Source organism: Mus musculus, chromosome 14 (assembly GCF_000001635.26).
Source record: "Mus musculus strain C57BL/6J chromosome 14, GRCm38.p6 C57BL/6J".
In the NCBI taxonomy this organism is placed as follows: Eukaryota; Metazoa; Chordata; class Mammalia; order Rodentia; family Muridae; genus Mus; species Mus musculus.
The window spans coordinates 96194097-96214967 of NC_000080.6; the positions used below are offsets into that span (position 1 = coordinate 96194097).

The 20871-nt window shown below is 36.3% G+C and overlaps 1 protein-coding gene across 1 annotated transcript in view; it reads right to left on the reverse strand.

The window, feature by feature from the left end:
- Klhl1 (kelch-like 1) overlaps positions 1-20871 on the reverse strand; it is a 413770-nt gene that overhangs the window by 88832 nt on the left and 304067 nt on the right. Inside the window, exon 7 of the mRNA NM_053105.2 lies at positions 7117-7341. Within this exon, the coding sequence (NP_444335.2) occupies positions 7117-7341 (225 nt within the window). The remainder of the gene's footprint in view (positions 1-7116; positions 7342-20871) is intronic.

Below are 20871 nucleotides of genomic sequence, written 5' to 3' on the forward strand. Positions count from 1 at the left end.
GCCCTTTAAGTTGAAAATCTTCATTCTCATCAATTCCTATTATCCGTAGGTTTGGTCTTCTCATTGTGTCCTGGATTACCTGGATGTTTTGAGTTAGGATCCTTTTGCATTTTGTATTTTCTTTGACTGTTGTGTCGATGTTCTCTATGGAATCTTCTGCACCTGAGATTCTCTCTTCCATTTCTTGTATTCTGTTGCTGATGCTCGCATCTATGGTTCCAGATCTCTTTCCTAGGGTTTCTATCTCCAGCGTTGCCTCGCTTTGAGTTTTCTTTATTGTGTCTACTTCCCCTTTTAGTTCTAGTATGGTTTTGTTCATTTCCATCACCTGTTTGGCTGTGTTTTCCTGCTTTTCTTTAAGAGCCTGTAACTCTTTAGCAGTGCTCTCCTGTAATTCTTTAAGTGACTTATGAAAGTCCTTCTTGATGTCCTCTATCATCATCATGAGAAATGTTTTTAAATCTGGGTCTAGATTTTCGGTTGTGTTGGGGTGCCCAGGACTAGGTGGGGTGGGAGTGCTGCGTTCTGATGATGGTGAGTGGTCTTGATTTCTGTTAGTAGGATTCTTACATTTGCCTTTCGCCATCTGGTAATCTCTGAAGCTAGCTGTTTTAGTTGTCACTGTTAAGAGCTTGTTCTTCAGGTGACTCTGTTAGCCTCTATGAGCAGACCTGGAGGGTAGCACTCTCCTTAGTTTCAGTGGGCAGAGTATTCTCTGCAGGCAAGCTCTCTTCTTGCAAGGCAGGTACCCAGATATCTGGTGTTCGAACCAGACTCCTGGCAGAAGTTGTGTTCCACTCACTAGAGGTCCTAGGATCACGTGTGGAATCCTGTGTGGGCCCTTGCGGGTGTCAGGCGACTTGGCTGGCAAGGTAGCCCGGGGCTCGAGTGGAGTGGAAGGGGTTTGTGCCCCAGATCAAGCCCGGGTAGCCTGCTTCCCTATGTACCGCAGTCTCAAGTTCCGCGCGATTGGAGTGGGGCAGGCACTGTGTTCCACTCACTAGAGGTCTTAGGGTTCCGTGGGGAGTCCCGTGTGGGCCCTTGCGGGTGTTGGACAAGACTCTGCTGGCAAGGTAGCCCGGGGCTTGAGTCTCGAGTCGAGCGGAAGGGACTTGTGCCCCAGATCAGGCCCGGGTAGCCTGCTTCCCTATGTACCGCAGTCTCAAGTTCCACGCGATTGGATTGGGGCAGGCGCTGTGTTCCACTCACCAGAGGTCTTAGGGTCCCGTGGGGAGTCCCGTGTGGGCCCTTGCGGCTGTTGGGCAAGACTCTCGAGAATATGACTTTTATACCGGAAAATATTATATTAACATCCCAGTTCTTTTATGAAATACATGATTTTCAGGAAGCTGATTACCTTGTAAATCACTTTGCTTGTTTCATATTACATATACTCATAGGTTAATAAGACAAATAATAATATTGCAAAATTATATAAACTAGCAGGTGAAAGCAACAGAAAACAATATCTGTTAGGAAACTCAAATTCAACAAAGACACTATTGAGAAATATGTGTGAAATCTGGGATTAAACACATCAGTCTCCAAAGATAATGCTTATTTAAGTAGTATTCCAGTCTTCTTTGAAATAAGAAGATTTTTCTGATATAAAAATCATGAGCTGGTTAAGAATGGTAGAAGAGTAAACTAGACTTCTGTTTCTGTCTTTTCAAAAGTCGTTACTCATATTTGTAAATATAAATATATATAGATATATTTATATATACAAAATATTTAGTACAAAACCTTTAAAAATCATTCTATGTTTTCCATTGAGATGAATAAAAATATGATCTACATAATACTTCATTGCACCATTCAGTGATAAGGAGAGCGCCAAAACCAGAGAAAACAGGCGATGGCTGTAGCCCCGACTGTTCAGATGCAGTGCTGAAGCAGAAATATATTAACTAATGAACTAATATCTATAAGGGGAAATTGAGACTATGTTAATGAGAGCAAAATACTGGCTGAAATACATTTGTTTAAAAGGAGCAGTTCCTAATTCAAAAGTAAGAGTGAATAATTTTTTATGTAAGTAATTCCGCTTTAATACTATGTACACTGCTGGCATATAAAATCAAATCACAAAAGAACAAAACAACCATTATCATGTGTTTCATATATAGCCTACTGATATGTAGAAAATTCACATTGTACAGTCATTATTGTACTCAATTTACTCATCAACGGCAGATAAAGTACAATTTATTGTCTTATTAAATTTTATAAAATATAAAATACGTAAAAGATATAATTTTCATAACAATGTGTTTTATAGACATTCACACAGAAATAAAGTTTTGTAGATAATTGAAAACATATTGTCTTAATTAGTTACATTTTCTAGGCAGACACGGCTCCTTTGACACCATCAAGCTAATATTCATATAATTTTTGTAAGCTAGGTTATCTAGTAGAAGGTACCTTCTAATTCATTGAAACCTATAAAATATTTAGAACTTTGAATCATCTCTAATAATGAAAGAATTCCTGTGATTTTCTCATATATACATATATGGAAAATATAAATCATAATTCATATATACAGATATATCAGGAAAAGGGGAAAATACCTTAACTTTTTTAATTCTTAAATTTCACTAAAATTCTACATATTTATCATGTTAATGAATATTTTGGTGTTACATATTCCAATTTTAACAATTTACATCATGACCATTTTGCTGTGAGTCGGACACTGAGCTACCAACCAAAGAGCATACATGGGCTGCTCTGAGAAACTATGCACATATATAACAGACATGCAGCTAAGTCTTCATGTGGGTACCCCAACAAGTGGAGTGAGGATTGTCCTCTGTATAAAGTATAATGGCTGCTTAAAATTTAAATAAATTTAAAATGATGAACAAAAGTTAAAAAGTCAATAGTTACTTCTTGAATAATGTGAAAATTTCTACAATAAACTTAGAACTTTTAAAAGGAATAAAATTATGTATGTATGTAGCATTTTTGTTTCAATAAGCAAATTCTAACAGGAAAGCAATGGACATTTTTTTTGAGTATGATATTCTGCTCTGATGTACCAGCTCTGAACTTAAGGCATGTGTCACAAAGAAGACTATCTCAAGGTGTTTTTGAACAAATAAACGTAAATAAGATTTGCCTCTGATATCTGTATTTGAAGGACAATAGCAGATGAGCCATGACTTCATATTTCAAGACCAGAACTCCCTATTCAGAAGTCAGTTGCATTCATGTGAATTATTATTAACCAAAGGTACAAAGGAATCCAGGGATTTAATCATTTATTATTTAATTATAGCTATATACACATCACCAATATGAACATTCAGAAACCCAACTGTGTACTTAATCAGCCAAAACTGATAAAAAGAATTTGAATATTAAAAAGACAGACAACATCTGAAACTAAGAGGAAGAATAGGAAGAAGAGAGATTAGGAAAAGGCGAGGAAGATTACAGGAAGAATGAAGAAAAGAAGAGAAGGGTGAAGAATTGGAAAAAGTCAAGGGAGAGGGAAGTGACCATAAATAAAAAAGAATTCAATAGACAAACAGTAACTTTACAGGGTTAACCGAGGGTATTAATACTGTTAAGAAGAAAACAAATATAATTAATTAGTAAATAACAATATTGTGACTTTATAATCTCAAATGAATTGAGATAAAGATATTGCTGTAATTATTGAGCTGTATGTAAATGGCAATCAATTCAAAAGACTGGGTATTAATCAATCAAGATGAACTGGCAGAGAAAGGAAAACAAAACTTATATGAGTGACTAAATATGCAATATCAATAATGCAACATGTTTACAGAGAAAACAGATATATGACTTTGGATGCTTACTCTATTTGGGTATCACAACTATGCTGAGCTTTCTGTGATCGAACTGATCATGAAAGGATACTGGCCTCATCTGAGCACTCAATCTATATTTTATTTCTCAATCAACCTTGCTGCATTGTATGGATCTTGGGTGAATGTGCCAATCATAGGCTGTTTTCTCTATATAGCTCTTTGCTGACCATCAGCAAGGGGGTTTCAAATGACACTGCTTAGAAACCCCGGAGCTCTTGACTCTAGCTGTATATGTATCAAAAGATGGCCTAGTCGGCCATCACTGGAAAGAGAGGCCCATTGGACTTGCAAACTTTATATGCCCCAGTACAGGGGAATGCCAGGGCCAAAAAGTGGGAGTGGGTGGGTAGGGGAGTGGGGCGGAGGGTATGGGGGACTTTTGCGATAGCATTGGAAATGTAAATGAGGAAATAACCTAATTTAAAAAAAAAGAAATGCAATGGTTTGGGGATTCTAACTTATGATTATAATTGCAGGCAGTTACGTACTTTAGAAGGTCTGCGGGAGTGTTTTCTCAAAAAAAAAAAATCTAAATAAATAAAAAAATAAAAAATAAAAAATTAGTATATATGAAGCAGTGAGCAATAGGAAGCAAAGCACAGAGATAGTTAAAATCACAAGACAAAGAGGTTACATATCCGCTTATTTATGGAAGAGGCAGAGAGGCACATGATAGAAGAGCATTCGACATATCATCCTGAGTGAGGTAACCTAATCACAAAAGAACACACATGATATGCACTCAGTGATAAGTGGATATTAGCCCAGAAACTCGGAATACCCAAGATACAATTCACAAGCCACATGAAACTCAAGTCGAAGGAAGACCAAAGTGTGATACTTAGGTCCTTCTTAGAAGGGAGAACAAATTACCCATGGAAGGAGTTTTAGAGACAAATTGTGGAGCAGAGAGTGAATGAATGGCCTTTCAGTAACTGCCTACAATCACCAAACCCAACCACTATTGTATATATGCCAACAAGTGCTTGCTAACAGGAGCTGTCTCCTGAGAGGCTCTGCCAATGCCTGACAAATACAGAAGTGGATGCTCACAGCTATCCATCTGATTGAGCACAGGGTCCCCAATGAAGGAGGTAGAGAAAGGACCCAAGGATCTGAAGGGGTTTGCAGCCCCATAGGAAGAGCAACAATATGAACTAACCAGTACCTCCAGAGCTCCCAGGGACTAAACAACCAAACAAAGAATATACATTGTGGGACTCATGACTCCAGCTGCATTTGTAGCAGAGGATGGCCTACTAGGTCATTAGTGGGAGGAGAGGTCCTGTGAAGGCTTTATGCCCCTGTGTAGGGAAGTATCAGGGCCAGTAAGTGGGAGTGGGTGGATAGGTGAGCAGGGGAGGGGGAAGGAGATAGGGGATTTTCAGAGGGGAAACCAGGAAAGAGGATAACATTTGAAATGTAAATAAAGAAAATATCTAATTTTTTAAAAAGAAAAGAAAAGAAAAGAAAAGAAAAGAAAAGAAAAGAAAAGAAAAGAAAAGTCTTGTCTATTTGATTTGCAGTTTGGTTTCTAAATCCTATAGGAAACACTGCATTCCAGATTGGCCTGACACTTGTTATGATACCTCAGATAGTTTATCTTATGTTCCCATTTCCATATGGGCATTCTGATGCACTTTCAATACATATGGCTTTGTAAATGGGTCCATTGAAACAGTTTTTTTGCCATTCTATTTGAAAGTAATGCTCATATCTTAGATTGATAGCAGAATGTGTATATGTGTGTGTTATAACACATATTCCTGCATAAATATTATTTATATTAATTTATAAATTATTGTAGAACTTTCCTATGCATGTCTAAATATATGGATTTATATTTAAAATATGTCTTTAATATATGTATCCTAAGTACTTAAAATATGTGCCTTAATTTACCTGTATTATATCAACTCTTTGAAAAAAGTGCTTTGCAATTCTTGTAATCCATACACATGGAACAAATTCGAATACTCCCTTTGTTCAATTCCGCTGGACACTTTGCCCCTTCTTAGAATTGGGAACAAAACACCCATGGGAGGAGTTACAGAGACAAAGTTTGGAGCTGAGACAAAAGGATGGACCATCTAGAGACTGCCATATCCAGGGATACATCCCATAATCAGCCTCCAAACGATGACACGATTGCATTCACTAGCAAGAGTGTGCTGAAAGGACCCTGATATAGCTGTCTCTTGTGAGACTATGCCGGGGCCTAGCAAACACATAAGTGGATGCTCACAGTCAGCTATTGGATGGATCACAGGGCCCACAATGGAGGAGCTAGAGAAAGTATCCAAGGAGCTAAAGGGATCTGCAACCCTATAGGTGGAACAACATTATGAACTAACCAGTACCCCAGAGCTCTTGACTCTAGCTGCATATGTATCAAAAGATGGCTTAATTGGCCATCACTGGAAAGAGAGGCCCATTGGTTTTGCAAACATTATATGCCCCAGTACAAGGGAATGCCAGGGTCAAAAAGTGGGAGTGGGTGGGTAGGGGAGTTGGGGGGGGGGAGGGTATGGGAGACTTTTGGGATAGCATTGGAAATGTAATTGAGGAAAATACCTAATAAAAATATTTTAAAAATATATAGAACTCAGTAATGAACGGTATAATTTCTTAGTTTACATCATTGTTCAAAATTGAATTGAATTTAACTGTTTCTTCTAAAACACTCTAATATAAAATTGAAATAGTTGATTCTCAGATATTCTGATTCCAAATCTTCTTCCTCATTAAATGAGATGCTCCACGGTAGAGCAGAAGCTTGTCACCCTGGCTCAAGGCCCCCACCTGCAAGGCATTCTACTCTATTGTTTTCAAGAGAAGTATACTTGCCCCAAAACAGTTAAATTTACCTTTTCTCGACAGTGGGCGGAGCCAGCTCAATTCATCTCTTTTATAGGAAGCATTTTCTCTCTATACTTCAATATATTGTCTATCTAGTACATTATCTGTCTTTAGTACTTTTTCTATATTTCATCGTATTCACACCAAATGTATGAATATGAGTTTGTAAAAGTGTTATGGACAGCTTAAGCTCTGTGTGTGTGTGTGTGTGTGTGTGTGTGTGTGTGTGTGTGTGTGTGTGTGTTGGCCTCCTTTCTCAACAACAGAATGTACATTTGACAATCCATGAAATGTTGAAAAGCTTAAAACATTATGCTCCAAATCAACCATTTTATGTAAGAATTTATTTTACTGCATTTGTATTTTCAAGAAAAGGTTTTTAAAAACATATAAAAATAAATATACACCTTACCTAGACCATGCCTATGTGTTGACATTGGTGGCAAAACAGTCCATGTCTTGGTTTTGGGATTGTAACATTCAACAGTGTTCAAAGTCTTTAAGCCATCTCGACCTCCAATTACAAAGAGCTTGTCATCAATGACAGCCACACCGAACTGAAGCCTTCTGCCATTCATCATTCCAGCCTGAATCCACAGATTTGTTCGGAGGTCATACTTCTCTATGGTTGTAGCCCCTGATAGAACATAAAATCAAAAAATCATCAATCTCAATGCATCAATGAACAACTTGAACAATACAATGTAACTTAGAATGCAAAAACATAGTAGATACATTTATTTGTCTCCAAGAAAAGCATGACCTGAAAAGAAAAGTAGTAAATCATTAACTTTTTCTCTGCTTTGTGGAGACTAATGCTCAAAATAGATACATATATCCAGTGCTAAACTATTCATTTCATGGTAGCAATGCTGGAAATGAATAGTCAAAATATAAAACATCTCTGTCTTATTGTTTATGATCTAAGTATGCTTCATAATCTTATCTTGAGAAAATGATTGAACATCCCTTTTTAAATTACAAAATTTTGTGTGCTATCTGTAACAATTTCTGAAAGTATGTTAATAAAATAAAACAATACTGGGCTGGAAAAATTTATTTTTACATTTGTATGTTGCCATAGGTAAGTAGGTAGATAGATAGATAGATAGATAGATAGATAGATAGATAGATAGATAGATAGATAGATAGATAGATGATAGATAGATAGATAGATAGATAGATAGATAGATAGATAGATAGATAGATAGATAGATAGATAGATAGAGACAGGTAGACAGACAGGCAGGCAGGCAGACAGACAGTTCGACAAACAGGTAGATAGATAAATAGAGACAGATAGAAAAAACCTAACAATAACAACAACAACAACAAAAACAACTTTATTGCCTGTAAGATGGCTCAGAATACAAGGCACTTTCTGTAAGCTTTGATGTCGTGTCTTTGATATCTAGAACCCACTGAGTAGAAGGAAAAATATTAATCCTACACATTGTAATTGACCTTTATGTATGTACTGTGGTAAAGAGGGTCCACATACATATACTGCACAAACAAAATAAATAAATGTGCTTTTATTTTGAACTGGAATACGTTTAATAAATATTTACCATGATACTTAAATTTCTTTAAAATTGTCTGTAGAATAATAATAACATTTAGACTTATAAAATGAAATTTTATCCTAAGTAATTATAGTCTCTAAATAATGACACTTTGTCTGAAAAAAGTATATAAATTTGAGAAATAAAATAACTCATAACAGAAAAATTGAAGATGTCTAAATTAAACAGACTTCTAAAAGTAGTAGTATTGAGCTGGGCAGTGGTGGCACATGCCTTTAATCCCAGGACTTGGGAGGCAGAGGCAGGTGGATTTCTGAGTTCGAGGCCAGCCTGGTCTACAGAGTTAGTTCCAGGACAGCCAGGGCTATACAAAGAAACCCTGTCTCTAAAAACCAAAAAAAAAAAAAAAAAAAAAAAAAAAAAAAGTAGTATTAGTTTTTGCTACTTATATAAAATATGACTGCTAAGAACATATTCACAAATATTTATATGATACAAAAAAACAAATAAGAGCTTATAATGTTTCCTCAGTGTTTTGACTCATTGTTTAGCCTCAATTCATCAATATTTCGTCTTAATAAATGAGCCATGAATTTTGTTTACTTTCATTTAAACATCAAAGCTTTATTTTAATCACAATGTTGGAAATTGTTTTTGCTTAAATAACATATACCTCCAAATGTATTGATTAATTTTTTGACTAGAAACAGCAATAAAGAAACATATGAATACCCTGGAAGAAGGAATTTTGCCAATTATTGTAATATAATATAAATTACTCTCAACTTATCTTAAAAAGTAAGATAATAATCATGTAGAATCTTATATGATGAATTATCTGACACAGGGAAAATAGAAACATTATTAAATAATTATAGGTACTTTATGTGTGTATTTGTGTGATTTAAAAAGATAATATACTTATTTTTAGATTCATGGTAATTTGTTCTATTTTATTCCACTGTATATTCCACTGTATACATTATAGTTCTTTTGCTAAAGACAAAACCTTTATAACTCACTGAATATGGCTGAGTAAAGCTGGAGCCTACTAATAACCTTAACCCTCCTATTTAATGTTCATGGAACTGTGACTTTCTTTTCACACCACCAGAGGAGCAGGTAAACATCAAGCCAGCCTCAAACCTTTGAATATACAATGGTGACACTCATGCAGTATACACTGGTACGATAGTGGTACAAAAGGTGTAGGAGTAACACACAACTATCTGACTGGATTTAAGACCCACTCCATGATATGGAACACATGCCTGTCATTTCTCAGATGGATTGACAGGGAAGAGGGAGGCTGAGCTAAGAGTTGCAGAGAGAGATGAAAGAGAGAAGAAGAGAGGAAGGAGAATCATGGCCACTGACATGTACCAATGTGGTGTTTTTCAGCCACGAGTTCCTATGATTTCACAAGGGTAGGAATACTGGGATCAAGCATTTATCATTATCAATTGTCTCTGAAATTATGGTATTGGCATCCTGTAAGTTGCGATATTATTAATACATAAATCTAATTGGTTAATTAAGGATTAAGAGTCTTGATTCTACCAGGCTACTAGGTATTGTGATGTAATCGTTGACAATTGGGCATTGCATGGTAGGGAGATGAAGTGGCAGGGTTTGGGGGTTGATGCACTGGAGAGATGGCTAGTTGAGTGACTGCTGAGTGATATGGCCCTGCAGGAACCCTGTGGCCCAGCATGGCCAGAGAGTCGATGGGCTGAGAGACTACCCTAGTGAGATCACCCTTGGGGAGCCCCGTGGCCTGTTAGTTGATGGCACTAGTGCGAGAACATGTGGGTTCCTTTTTAAAATTTCCCATAACAGAGGTCCAAAGACCTGACACTATTACTGAGGCTATGGCGCACTCACAAAAATGGTCCTATCATGACCACACTCCTGAAGACCCAACAAGCAGCTAAAAGAGTCAGATGTAGATATTTGCACCCAACCAATGGACAGAAGCTGCTGACCCCTGTGATTGAATTAGGGAAAAGCTGGAAGACGCTGAGGAGAAGGATGACCCTGAAAGAGGACCAACAGTCTCAGTTAACATGGACTCCTGAGATCTCTCAAACAATGGACGACCAACCAGGCAGCATACACCAGCTGATATGAGGCCTCCAACACATATACAGCAGAGGACTGCCGGATCTGAGTTCAGTTAGAGAAGAGACTGGAGGCCCTAGGCAGTTTAGCGGTCTCCTGAGGTGGGGGGGGTGAGGGGTCTGGACATCCTTGTGGAAACAGGGGTGGGGAAGTGGTATGGGTTGTGGAATAGTTGGAGGGTGGACCTGTGTTGGTGGGAAATACAATCTGGAGTGTAAATACATAAATAAATAAAAGATTAAATTTATGAAAAGTTGTTTTGCTCATCTAGGGAATTAGTTTGGTATAAATGAAGTTAATCTGACCTGAGCAACCACATGCATTATTATTCATGCGTGAATTGTGGATTTGAAGTGAGTGTCAAAGCATTCTCCAAACAAGTTAGACAAGTCTTACATCTGAACAGATGATTTTGTACTTTCACAGTTTTTTGCTTGTTTCTGTATTACAATGGTATCTACTTACTTAAGTTGCTACAATAGAAATAGCAGCTCTTCTCTGTTCTCATTATTCAAATTATACACTGCATCTATATTTTATGACTACTGTAGAAAAACTATCTCAAACTCACTGGCTTAATAACACAAATATATTTTCTTACTGGTGACAGTCAAAACTGTGGCACAGACTAAAGTCATATTGACAGAGTTGCCTTCCTTTCAGGAGCCCAGGGAGTAAAAAAAAAATAAATAAAATGTTTTCTTTTTGCCTGTTCTGTGTTCCATAGAATATCAGTGTTCTTTATAGGCCCTTCTATGAACATAATAAAATATATTCATCTCTCTGACATTGTCCAATATGGGCTTAATTTTAGTATTCTTTAAACAGATGTTACATATGTGTATGTTACTACTTGTAGCAGGATTTTCCATGTTCAGTTAATTTAATTATTAATACAACAAGAAGCCTGTGATTAGATAGGGGGAAAGGAAGCAGAGTGAGGCATTGCAGAGACAAGGACAGAGAAGACATGTAGCAAGATGGAGGACGAACAGGATGATCCAGGCTCCTCATGGCTTTAAATAGCCACAGGTAGCTATAATATATAGGAATAAAATAATTGGAGTAATTTGTCTAATCTAGGTGGGCAGCTTGTATCATTGTCAAGTGACCCTGAATTTATTGTGTGGGTATCTTGTATATTGAGAATTTATTGATATATAAATCTGACTAATTGTAAGCTTCTAGAGTTTTGTTTTACTGGATAACTGGAATGTGGGACTGCTGACCACAAGGGGTTTATTGCTGAGAAGGTACAAGCAGCAGTGAGACAAGTGAACCAGAGCTGGAAAGACTGTGATCAGTCACTGCTGGGGCGAGCTTAAAGACAGAGGAGGCAAGACAGAGAGTAGCTGAGTGTGGTACAGGAACTTGACACTTTTAAAAAATATTTCCCACAACTACCAACATATTAGTAATCTCATTTTATTATCTATCTATCTATCTATCTATCTATCTATCTATCTATCTATCTATCTATCTATCTATCTATCTATTCATTATTTTCTTTATTTACATTTCAAATTGTATTCCTTTTCCTCATTTCCCGTCCGAAAATCCCCTATCCCATCCCCCCTCCCTCTGCTCACTAACTCACCCACTCCTGCTTCCATGTCCTGGCATTTCCCTACACTGGGGCATCGAGCTTTCATGAGACCAAGAGCCTCTCCTCCCATTAATATCCCACAAGGTCATCCTCTGCTATATATGCGGCTGTAGACTTGGATCCTATTCTTAATTTAATATGTATTACATTTTCGATTACATTTGTGTGTGTGTGTGTGTGTGTGTGTGTGTATTTGTGCACATAATTCTACACGTAGGAGTGCAGATAGCTATGGAGGCTAAAGAAGGATGATGATATGAGAACCAAAATTCAATAATCTACAAGTTATTTTCTTCTTGCTAAAAAAAACCATTTGTTTGAGGGCATGCTTTTAGCTTTACAGGGTTAGTAAAATGTCATAATTTCAGGACGCACATAGGCATGCTGCTTGAGCAGGAATTGGGACCTTTGCATTCTGATATGTAGGGAGCAGGCAGAGGAAGAGATGGAGCTTACCATGGGCCTTCAACCTCAAAGCCCACCTCAGTGACATTCTCCAATAATATCACACATACTTTAACAACCAATTCCCTTCTTTCCTAAACAGTTACCCTAAATGAGCAGGAAAAAAAAAAAGTATCACTTAAGGTTTACAACCACTAATTTTCCAATCCCAGAAGAGTGGCTCATTGGTTTTACTTTACTCAGGATAATATTCAAGCAAGAAATCAAGCATATACATAAACACGTGTGGTGAGTGGGTAATGTGACTTGGGTTTCTAGTGGTTCTGTCATGGAGTAGTTATCAGCACAGGATTCCCAATCCAGGAGCTAGAGAAAGGACCCAAGGAGCTAAAAGGGTTTGCAACATAGGAGGAACAACAATATGAAACAACCAGTACACCCAGAGCTCCCAGGGACTAAACCAACAACCAAAGATTACACAAGAAGGGACTCATGCTTCCAGCCACATGTATAACAGAGGATGGCTTTGTTGGACATCAATGGGAGGAGAGGCCCTTAGTCCTGTGAAGGCTTGATGCCCCAGTGTAGAGGAATTCCAGGATAGGGAAACAGGAGTGAGTGGGTTGGTGAGCAGGGGGAGGGGGAAAGGGATAGGAGTTTTTTGGAGGGAAAATCAAGAAAAAAGATAACATTTGAAATGTAAATAAAGAAAATATCTAATTAAACAACAAAACAAACAGAAAGCAATGGGAATGTTGCAGAAGAATTTCAACTTAGTGCATTAAGGGCCCAGTAGGGGAGTCTCAGAAGGGTCTCTCCAGAATAATCACCCAGACAGAGCCAGTTTAATATATGCCCTGTTTAACTTGACCTTAAGGTATCCTAGCATCTCCATTGGCCACATTCTTTATATTATGATCAGCAAATTGAATTGTTCAGTATTAATACAAAGGGAAAGTCGGGAGGTTTTCAAGCTCACATGGGGTACGTCAAGACCTCACTGAAGAGACACAGAGAAAATGTTGAGAGGGAATGGAGTATACTCAAGCACATTGCAAACCACATTCATGTCCCTAACCAAGCCTCTGCATCTGCTGTAGTACATTAGTATGCATTCTTATTCTGTAAACCGTATCTCCACATCCCTAAAACTTAAGTCTTTCACTAAATCATCTTTCTCTTGGTATGTAACTTAGGAGAACAGAGTTCAGTAATGAAGACATGAATGCATTTTGTGAAACGTTGTCTATCAAAACCAATAAGGTATATTGCAACTCATTTGTCAACAGTGCTTCATTACACAGAGTTTAAAAATAGATAGGAAAGAATAATTTGTATTTGTGGAGTATACATACACTAGCCAAAATAAGCGGTTATTTTGGTATTTGGTTCTTCTGCTTCATAGATATTTTAGCTTTGTGAGTTTGAGGACCTGTGCATATGTGTGTGTGTATGTGTGTGCATGCATGTTTTGTAAATATACATGTGTGGAGGTGCATGCCAATGTGAACAGTCATTTAGCAAAAGATAAGTGTGAGGTCTTGAATTCTTCTCTCTCAGTCCCTAAATTAGTACCTTGAGACAGAGTCCCTTATTGAAACTGAAGTGTGGTTAGCAGTCATTTTCCCCAAATCATGTTTGTCCTCTGACAGTTCTAGGGTCACCTGCATGCATGGATCATATCTGGCATTTTGCATGGCTATTTGAATGTAGTTTGATCTTACCTGTGCTCTTAAAAACTGAACCATTTTTTCCAGGTCTCACTTTGTAATTTTCAAAAAGTCAAGTATATTTTTGATAAACACCTTTTTTTTTCTGGTAAAATTCGTTAGTTGAAATATTTTTTAAAAAGTGTTCCTACCAATGCATTTCATTGTCTGGATGTATTTCATCAAACTTATTATCATGATTTCTTTTCCATTTTTCAATTTGGAAATGATGGCAGTTCCTCCTTTTGTTTGAGAGTCATGCATTCACTTTGGTGTTTATTAAGCCAAAAAAGAACAAATTCATTCAGGTTAATTTCAGGTTTTTGTTCCTTAAATAAAGGCAAAAATTGCCATTATATAGGTCCAAATATCAATATGAATTGGGCTAGACCACTATTGTAATAAGTTATCATTTTATAAAAGATTCAAAAGGCACCATTCATGTGAAGACAGAATAATTTGTGTCTAAACTTAATTAAATAATTATACATTGTCACTAATGTCTAAGAGGTAAAGTCACATCTTTTAAGTGTATGCTATAAAACTGATCCAATAACAGCTTGAAAATTTTTCTAATTTGCAGAATACTTTTTTAGTTTAAAGGTGCCAATTGTTTCTTTGGTATTGCCATTGGTAAATCCTGGAATGGTATTTATAATAAATTAAAACTAATTTAAGGTAGAAATATCTATAATCTCTAGAATCAACCAATAATAAATATATGAAACTAATCTAAAATAATGTCAAGTTTCATAAATACAAGTACAGAGCCAGATCCTTTGGACAAACTACAGTTTGGCAGTAGTAGATGTAGATGCTAAGGTCTAGATTACTTGTTAATATTCTATTACTTTAAAGGTTGTTATAGAAGAATTTTGATATCACTCTGTGAGCTTTACGTTTATACAGCAATAATCTGTAAAATTTATACTCTAATTTACTAAATTAATGTATCAATTGAATTCAGTGGGAAATCTCATTCTAATATACATAACATGTAATAATGTTAATAAGTTTGTCTTTGCAACAGAGATTTTATATGCTCATTTTTGATCATTCTTAAATTTATAAGTAAAAAGGAACCACGTAAGAACTGTTTCAAAGCATATATTTAAATGGGAAATTTTCTATGATGTTATTTGAATAGTGAAGCCATCAGTAAAACTTGTCATAATGCCAACAGAAATTGTGAAAAAATTAATTGTGTTGGGATTATTATTGCACTGATACAACCCTGGAAGGAAAGTGTTTTATTTCAGTTTACAACTCTCAGGTCACACTCCAATTCTGAGGAAATTCAAAGAAGTAACTCAATGGAGGAATGTGAATCGGAGATTCCAGCTCATGTCAAGTAACTAGAAAACACAGTCTTTGAATTGAGAAAAACTGAAATTTTATTAAATTTTATCAAAATATATTAAAGGGCAAGGACAAGTTTCTGAGTAGAGATTTGTAAATAAATAAGCATCTAATTTGTTTTAAAAGCTTTTGAGAATGAGTGAATTCCATTTTTATAAAAAAGTAATTACAATTATTTATGACATTTTATAAATAAAACTTTCGTTATTTGCTGACTATTCTTCACAATACAATTGGTTAATCAACACTAACCTAACTTTCAAGCCCAATATAGTGAATTTTACTTTTTCACCTTCAGTTCATTTATTTTAAATATAAGTGATTGGAAGTATTTAAAAATTGGAAAATTTGGAAGAATAACAGAAGATACAAACATAATATTTGAAGGTAGAGAGGGACACTGGAGAAAGAATTCAAAATTCTTTTGTAGGAAGCCAGGTGCCAGGCAGCATCAAAGTCATCTAATTATAAGGAGAGATTTGTACCACCAATCTGAATGCAATGTGGATTTGGAAGGATCCTATACACCATCCAAGAGGACAGTTAGGGCAAGATTTCATTCTTTATGGGGTTTAATAGAAAACTTAAGCCAGCCACCCCAGACTTTGAAATTGATGGAATCTGAGATAATATATGATTGTGATCTAAACTGCCAGGTGTGATAATAATTAGAATAGCAAAACTTTGTTACTTTTCTTTGTATTTTATGATATAGAGCACACTCTCATTCCAACCTTAATAGACTCTAGAAAGTACAATGGAAACATAAAATCATTTCCCTCATGATAAAAGAAACAGTCTCTTCCCTAAAATACGAATGTTGAAAAAAAAATGGTCAAATTGTTTCTGAAGCCCAATTCTCAGTCTCTGTAGATGGTGTTCATTGATAAAAGCAATTGTGATGACAGCAATTAGTGCTTATGGATTCTGCTTTGGCCTTACAGAAGGCAGGATTTGTTGCAATATGCATAATTCAATTATTTAGCAACCTCATTTATCTTGAACACAGACTGCACAAAATTAAGTGATAAGTTTTTTGAACTGACAAAATAGATGTCAAAAAAGACACCTAGGCTGGCGATAAAACTTCTTTCAACTCACTAGAAAAGCCCTAAAGTTTTTTACACAGCTTTTTGTCTATGGTTTTAATGGAACATTAATAAACTGAGTTATCTCACTTCTAAGGCTTTTTACAAACCCATAAATTAGAAAGAGCTGGGGCAGCTGAAAGCTGCAAATAGCTAACACTGGGGGAGCAACCAGTGAAAACATGCATTGATTTACCACTGAGCAATCATTTATTGCTATTAAGTGGGAAAAATCAATGTATGAAATACTTAGAGAGACTCTTAGTCCAATACTGACGATGATCTTGATGCTATCAAATCGTTATAAAATGATTACATGAAATATATTCTCTTTAAGAAAGCAGCTAATAATGACAGGCATTTCTGAAAAAAATAAAAATAAAGCCAAGTTTTTTTTTGATACACATGATAACAGAGACAGAGCTTTGAAATGATTATGGTAATCATTATCCACCGCTTATTTCTTTAATTTATCATTGAATGAACATTTCATCAACTGCCATACATCCACATTTTTAATGAAAATGTATTGTAAATCACATACTTTAATGAATGCACATGACACTATGGCAGGTAAAATATTGCTTGAACATAGAGGGAAATTATTATTTTCTTGATATTTTATTATATAAGGAAGATATACAAATATCACAACCATCGAAATAATTTTTCACTTGACAGGTAACCAACCAGAAATGTCAGCATACTAGTGGCTGACATTAGTGATAAGAAAGCAAATTCAAACTTTCTCTAAAAACTACAAATTCTCTTGACCTCTAAGCCAACTCTCCAGGCCCCATTTCAATTTCTTTATAAAAGTTAAGCCCAGCAATATTGTGAAAAGAGGTTATTTAAAAGAAATAATCAATAACAGTGATTATGTAAGAAAAAACCCAGTGAGCAAAGCACACATGCAAGAGGAAGAAAATTAGACAACGTTGCTAGAAGATGTCATAGAATGATTAAAAGTGTAAGAAACCTTGAATGATGACTTATTTTGGGTATTCGCATATTGCATAATCATAATTACATCATGATAGCATTTTAGCATTACTAATTTAAGTGCTCAATTGTAACTTACTGAAAAACAAATTCTTAGAAGATTGGACAGTCTCTAAGAGAAAGCAGCTAAAGAAAATAACATAGTAAATATACAATATATTTCATAGTCATTTGATTAATTGCAATTGAGGAAGAAAATAATATTAATTAATTACAATGAAAAGTTAATCATTTATTGATGTCCCATAATTAATTATTGCTTATTAATAATTATGTTAATAATGAATTTCCCTTACAAAGCTCAAATCAATTGGCAGGACTAATCATAACTAAAATCTTTCAAATTGAGTCACAGTAAATCATTCCTCCTCTGAAATTGCTTTTAAGTTCTTTGTCACATTGGTTAAAATTCTGACTAACACTGAAGATTAGTAAAAAAGATGCGAAGTCATTGCTACAACTAACCCTAATAATGTGATTTTTAAGACCAGGGATGGGAGTAGCAAGGCAACTATGTGGGTCATTTTCACTGATACTCCTTGCAGGGAGAGAGATGGAACCTGAGGTGGCAACCCCATACCTAGGCAGGATTCCCAGTAGAAGTATAAGGAGAGCAACCCATCCACAAAACCTTCAACCCAAAATATGTTTTCCATATAAGATGTGCAGGGACAAAGATGGAGCAGAGATAGAGGGAACTGGCAAGCAATGACTGTCACAAATTGAGATCCATCCCATAGACAAGAACCAATCCCTGACATTATAAATGATATTCTGTTATGCTTGCTGACAGGAACCTAGCATAACTGTGCCCTGAGTGACTCCACCCAGAAGCCTATGGAATCAACAGAGAATCATAGCCAAACATTACATGGAACTTGATGAGTCTTGTGGCAGAGTTGGGAAAAGGATTGAGGGACCCAAAGGGGATAGGGACTCAATGGGAAAACCAATAGTGTTAACTTACTTGGACACTTGGGGGACCCCCGGAGACTGAACCATCAACCACAGAGCTAGCAAAGGATAGACCTAAGACCCGTTTGTGTGTGTAGAATATGTGCAGCTTGGTCTTCATGTAGGTCCCTCAACATCTGGAGCAGGGGCTTATCTTGAAACTATTACCTGACAGTGAAGACTTTTCACCTAACTGGGCTGCATTGTGTGATCTCGGGTGTATAGTATGTGCCTAGTCCTTCAATGACTTGATATACCAGGGTGGGGTAAAGCCTGGGGAGTCTCCCCCTTTGCAGAGAAGGAGATGGGGAAACAGTGGAAAGAGGTGTGTGAGCAAGGACTGGGAGTGGAGAGTTGCTGATTGGGATGGAAAGTGAATAAATAAATTAATGAAAATAAATGAATAAAATTTTATCTTACAAAGACTTTAGGGAAAATGGTGGTAAGCAGTTTAAAAATATAGGGATAAAGCAATGTATATGCAAAGCCTTACAGTGTGATTTTGTGAGTGCCTAGAAGCACAGATCACTAATATGAATGTAAAGAGTAAGTTTGTATTATGAGGCTTCAGATGCAAATTGAAACATGCTATCCATTCTACAGCCTGGAAAAGAACTTGGTTTCTGTTCCTCAGTTCTCTAAGACCAATGACAGTCTGATTGCAAAGGAAACAACTAATCACATTAGAAGAGGAAATCTCAACACTAGCAAGAGCTTGGGTTTCCTAGCACACAGCATTGGTTTTGGTTGCTACTGTAAGCCACAGTAACAATGAGAACGATGAAGAAAAAGAAAAAGAAAGGGAAAGGTGCAGATTTCCAAGAAAAGCAGAATGATAAAGTTGTTGCTATAGAAAGTAAGATAAATAGAGAGGTGTGCACCTTTAAAAATGGCACAAGAATGCACAAATGGAAGTGATGTCGTGTAATTGTTTTAGGAAGTCATTTTTAAAGACAGCACTAATCATAGAGACTCAGTTGAAAGGTTTTGGCAGAGTGACCCTGTTCACACAAGGATGTTGAGGATGTGTTCCATTCTTTTAGCTTTCCAGTTGCTCAGAGACTACTGTGGCTGAGATCTAAGTGGGATCAAGATGGTTGATCTCCTGCTAATGCCCAACCTTGACATTATTCATGTGGGAAAGGTTTTACAAGCATGCAGATTAGCGTCATGAAGATGTCCCCACACAATTCTAATGGAAGCCTGTGACCCAGAAAATGACTAAGTGGATCAGAATTCAGATTTCAAACTATAAATTTGAGGCACAAGGTGCAGTGGAGAAACCAGAAAATCATGAAGTACAAAATATGAAATTTTTGCCAAGGAAAAATGCAGTTAAATTAGTACCTGCACACAACTGAATGGGTGTCTGTCTGTGTAGGCCTTTATAAGTCCATCATATGTTTCAGATGTCAGAGGTGGAGCCCCAAGACATGAAGCATGTAATCTTTGGAAGAGTAAAGTTTTGATCACATGCCTCTTTTGATATACCCACCCCTCTCTCATAAAATAAGAATGTGACTTATTTTGCTCTTCAAAAGCTTTGACGGATAAAAGTTTGTATCTAGTTTCACATGATATTGTCAACATGATTTTTTGAACAATACTGGACCTGTTAGATTTACTTGGACTCTTGAAGATGGAGCAAATACATTCCTCACTACAACATGGTCAATAGACAAGGACGAGTTTTATGACTTGAACATAAAGTGTCTACTTTAGATTCATAAATAGTCGGTTTCATTATTTTGAATGATGGAAGAAACATTAGCAGGGACACATCCTAAGTAGATGATGTGGAATACCTGGGAATTATGAGCTTTTGTTTTCAGTCCTCATTTTATTTCCTGAGTTGGGGGCTGTGACAAGTTCTCTGCTGCACTGTCTCCCTCTGTGTTATTGCCAGCAAAGCATAAAAGGAAGTTATGAACCTGGAGCTTTGCACTTCTATGTTGCTCTGTTAATTCTTTTTCTTTACACATGAAAATCTTGAACAAAATGCTTACAAACTCGATGCTGAACTCAGGCCGTAAAACTGAAGGAATGAGACTTTCCTCCTTTTGAAAGAGCTAATTAGCAAATAGTAAATGGGAAGTCAATAAGAATATGCAACAAGTTAAGAAGTCAATAAGTATATGCAAACAAAAATGGATTCACTTCCTAATAATTAAATCTGTTATATTATCAACAGACTTATATATTCTATTATTACTATTATTATTTGAGAATTTCATTCATGTATGTAGTATATTATATTTTTTTTAATTTTAATTAGGTATTTTCTTCATCTACATTTCCAATGCTATCCCAAAAGTCCCCCATACCATCCCCCCCCTCACTCCCCTACCCACCCACTCCCACTTCTTGGCCCTGGCATTCCCCTGTACTGAGGCATAT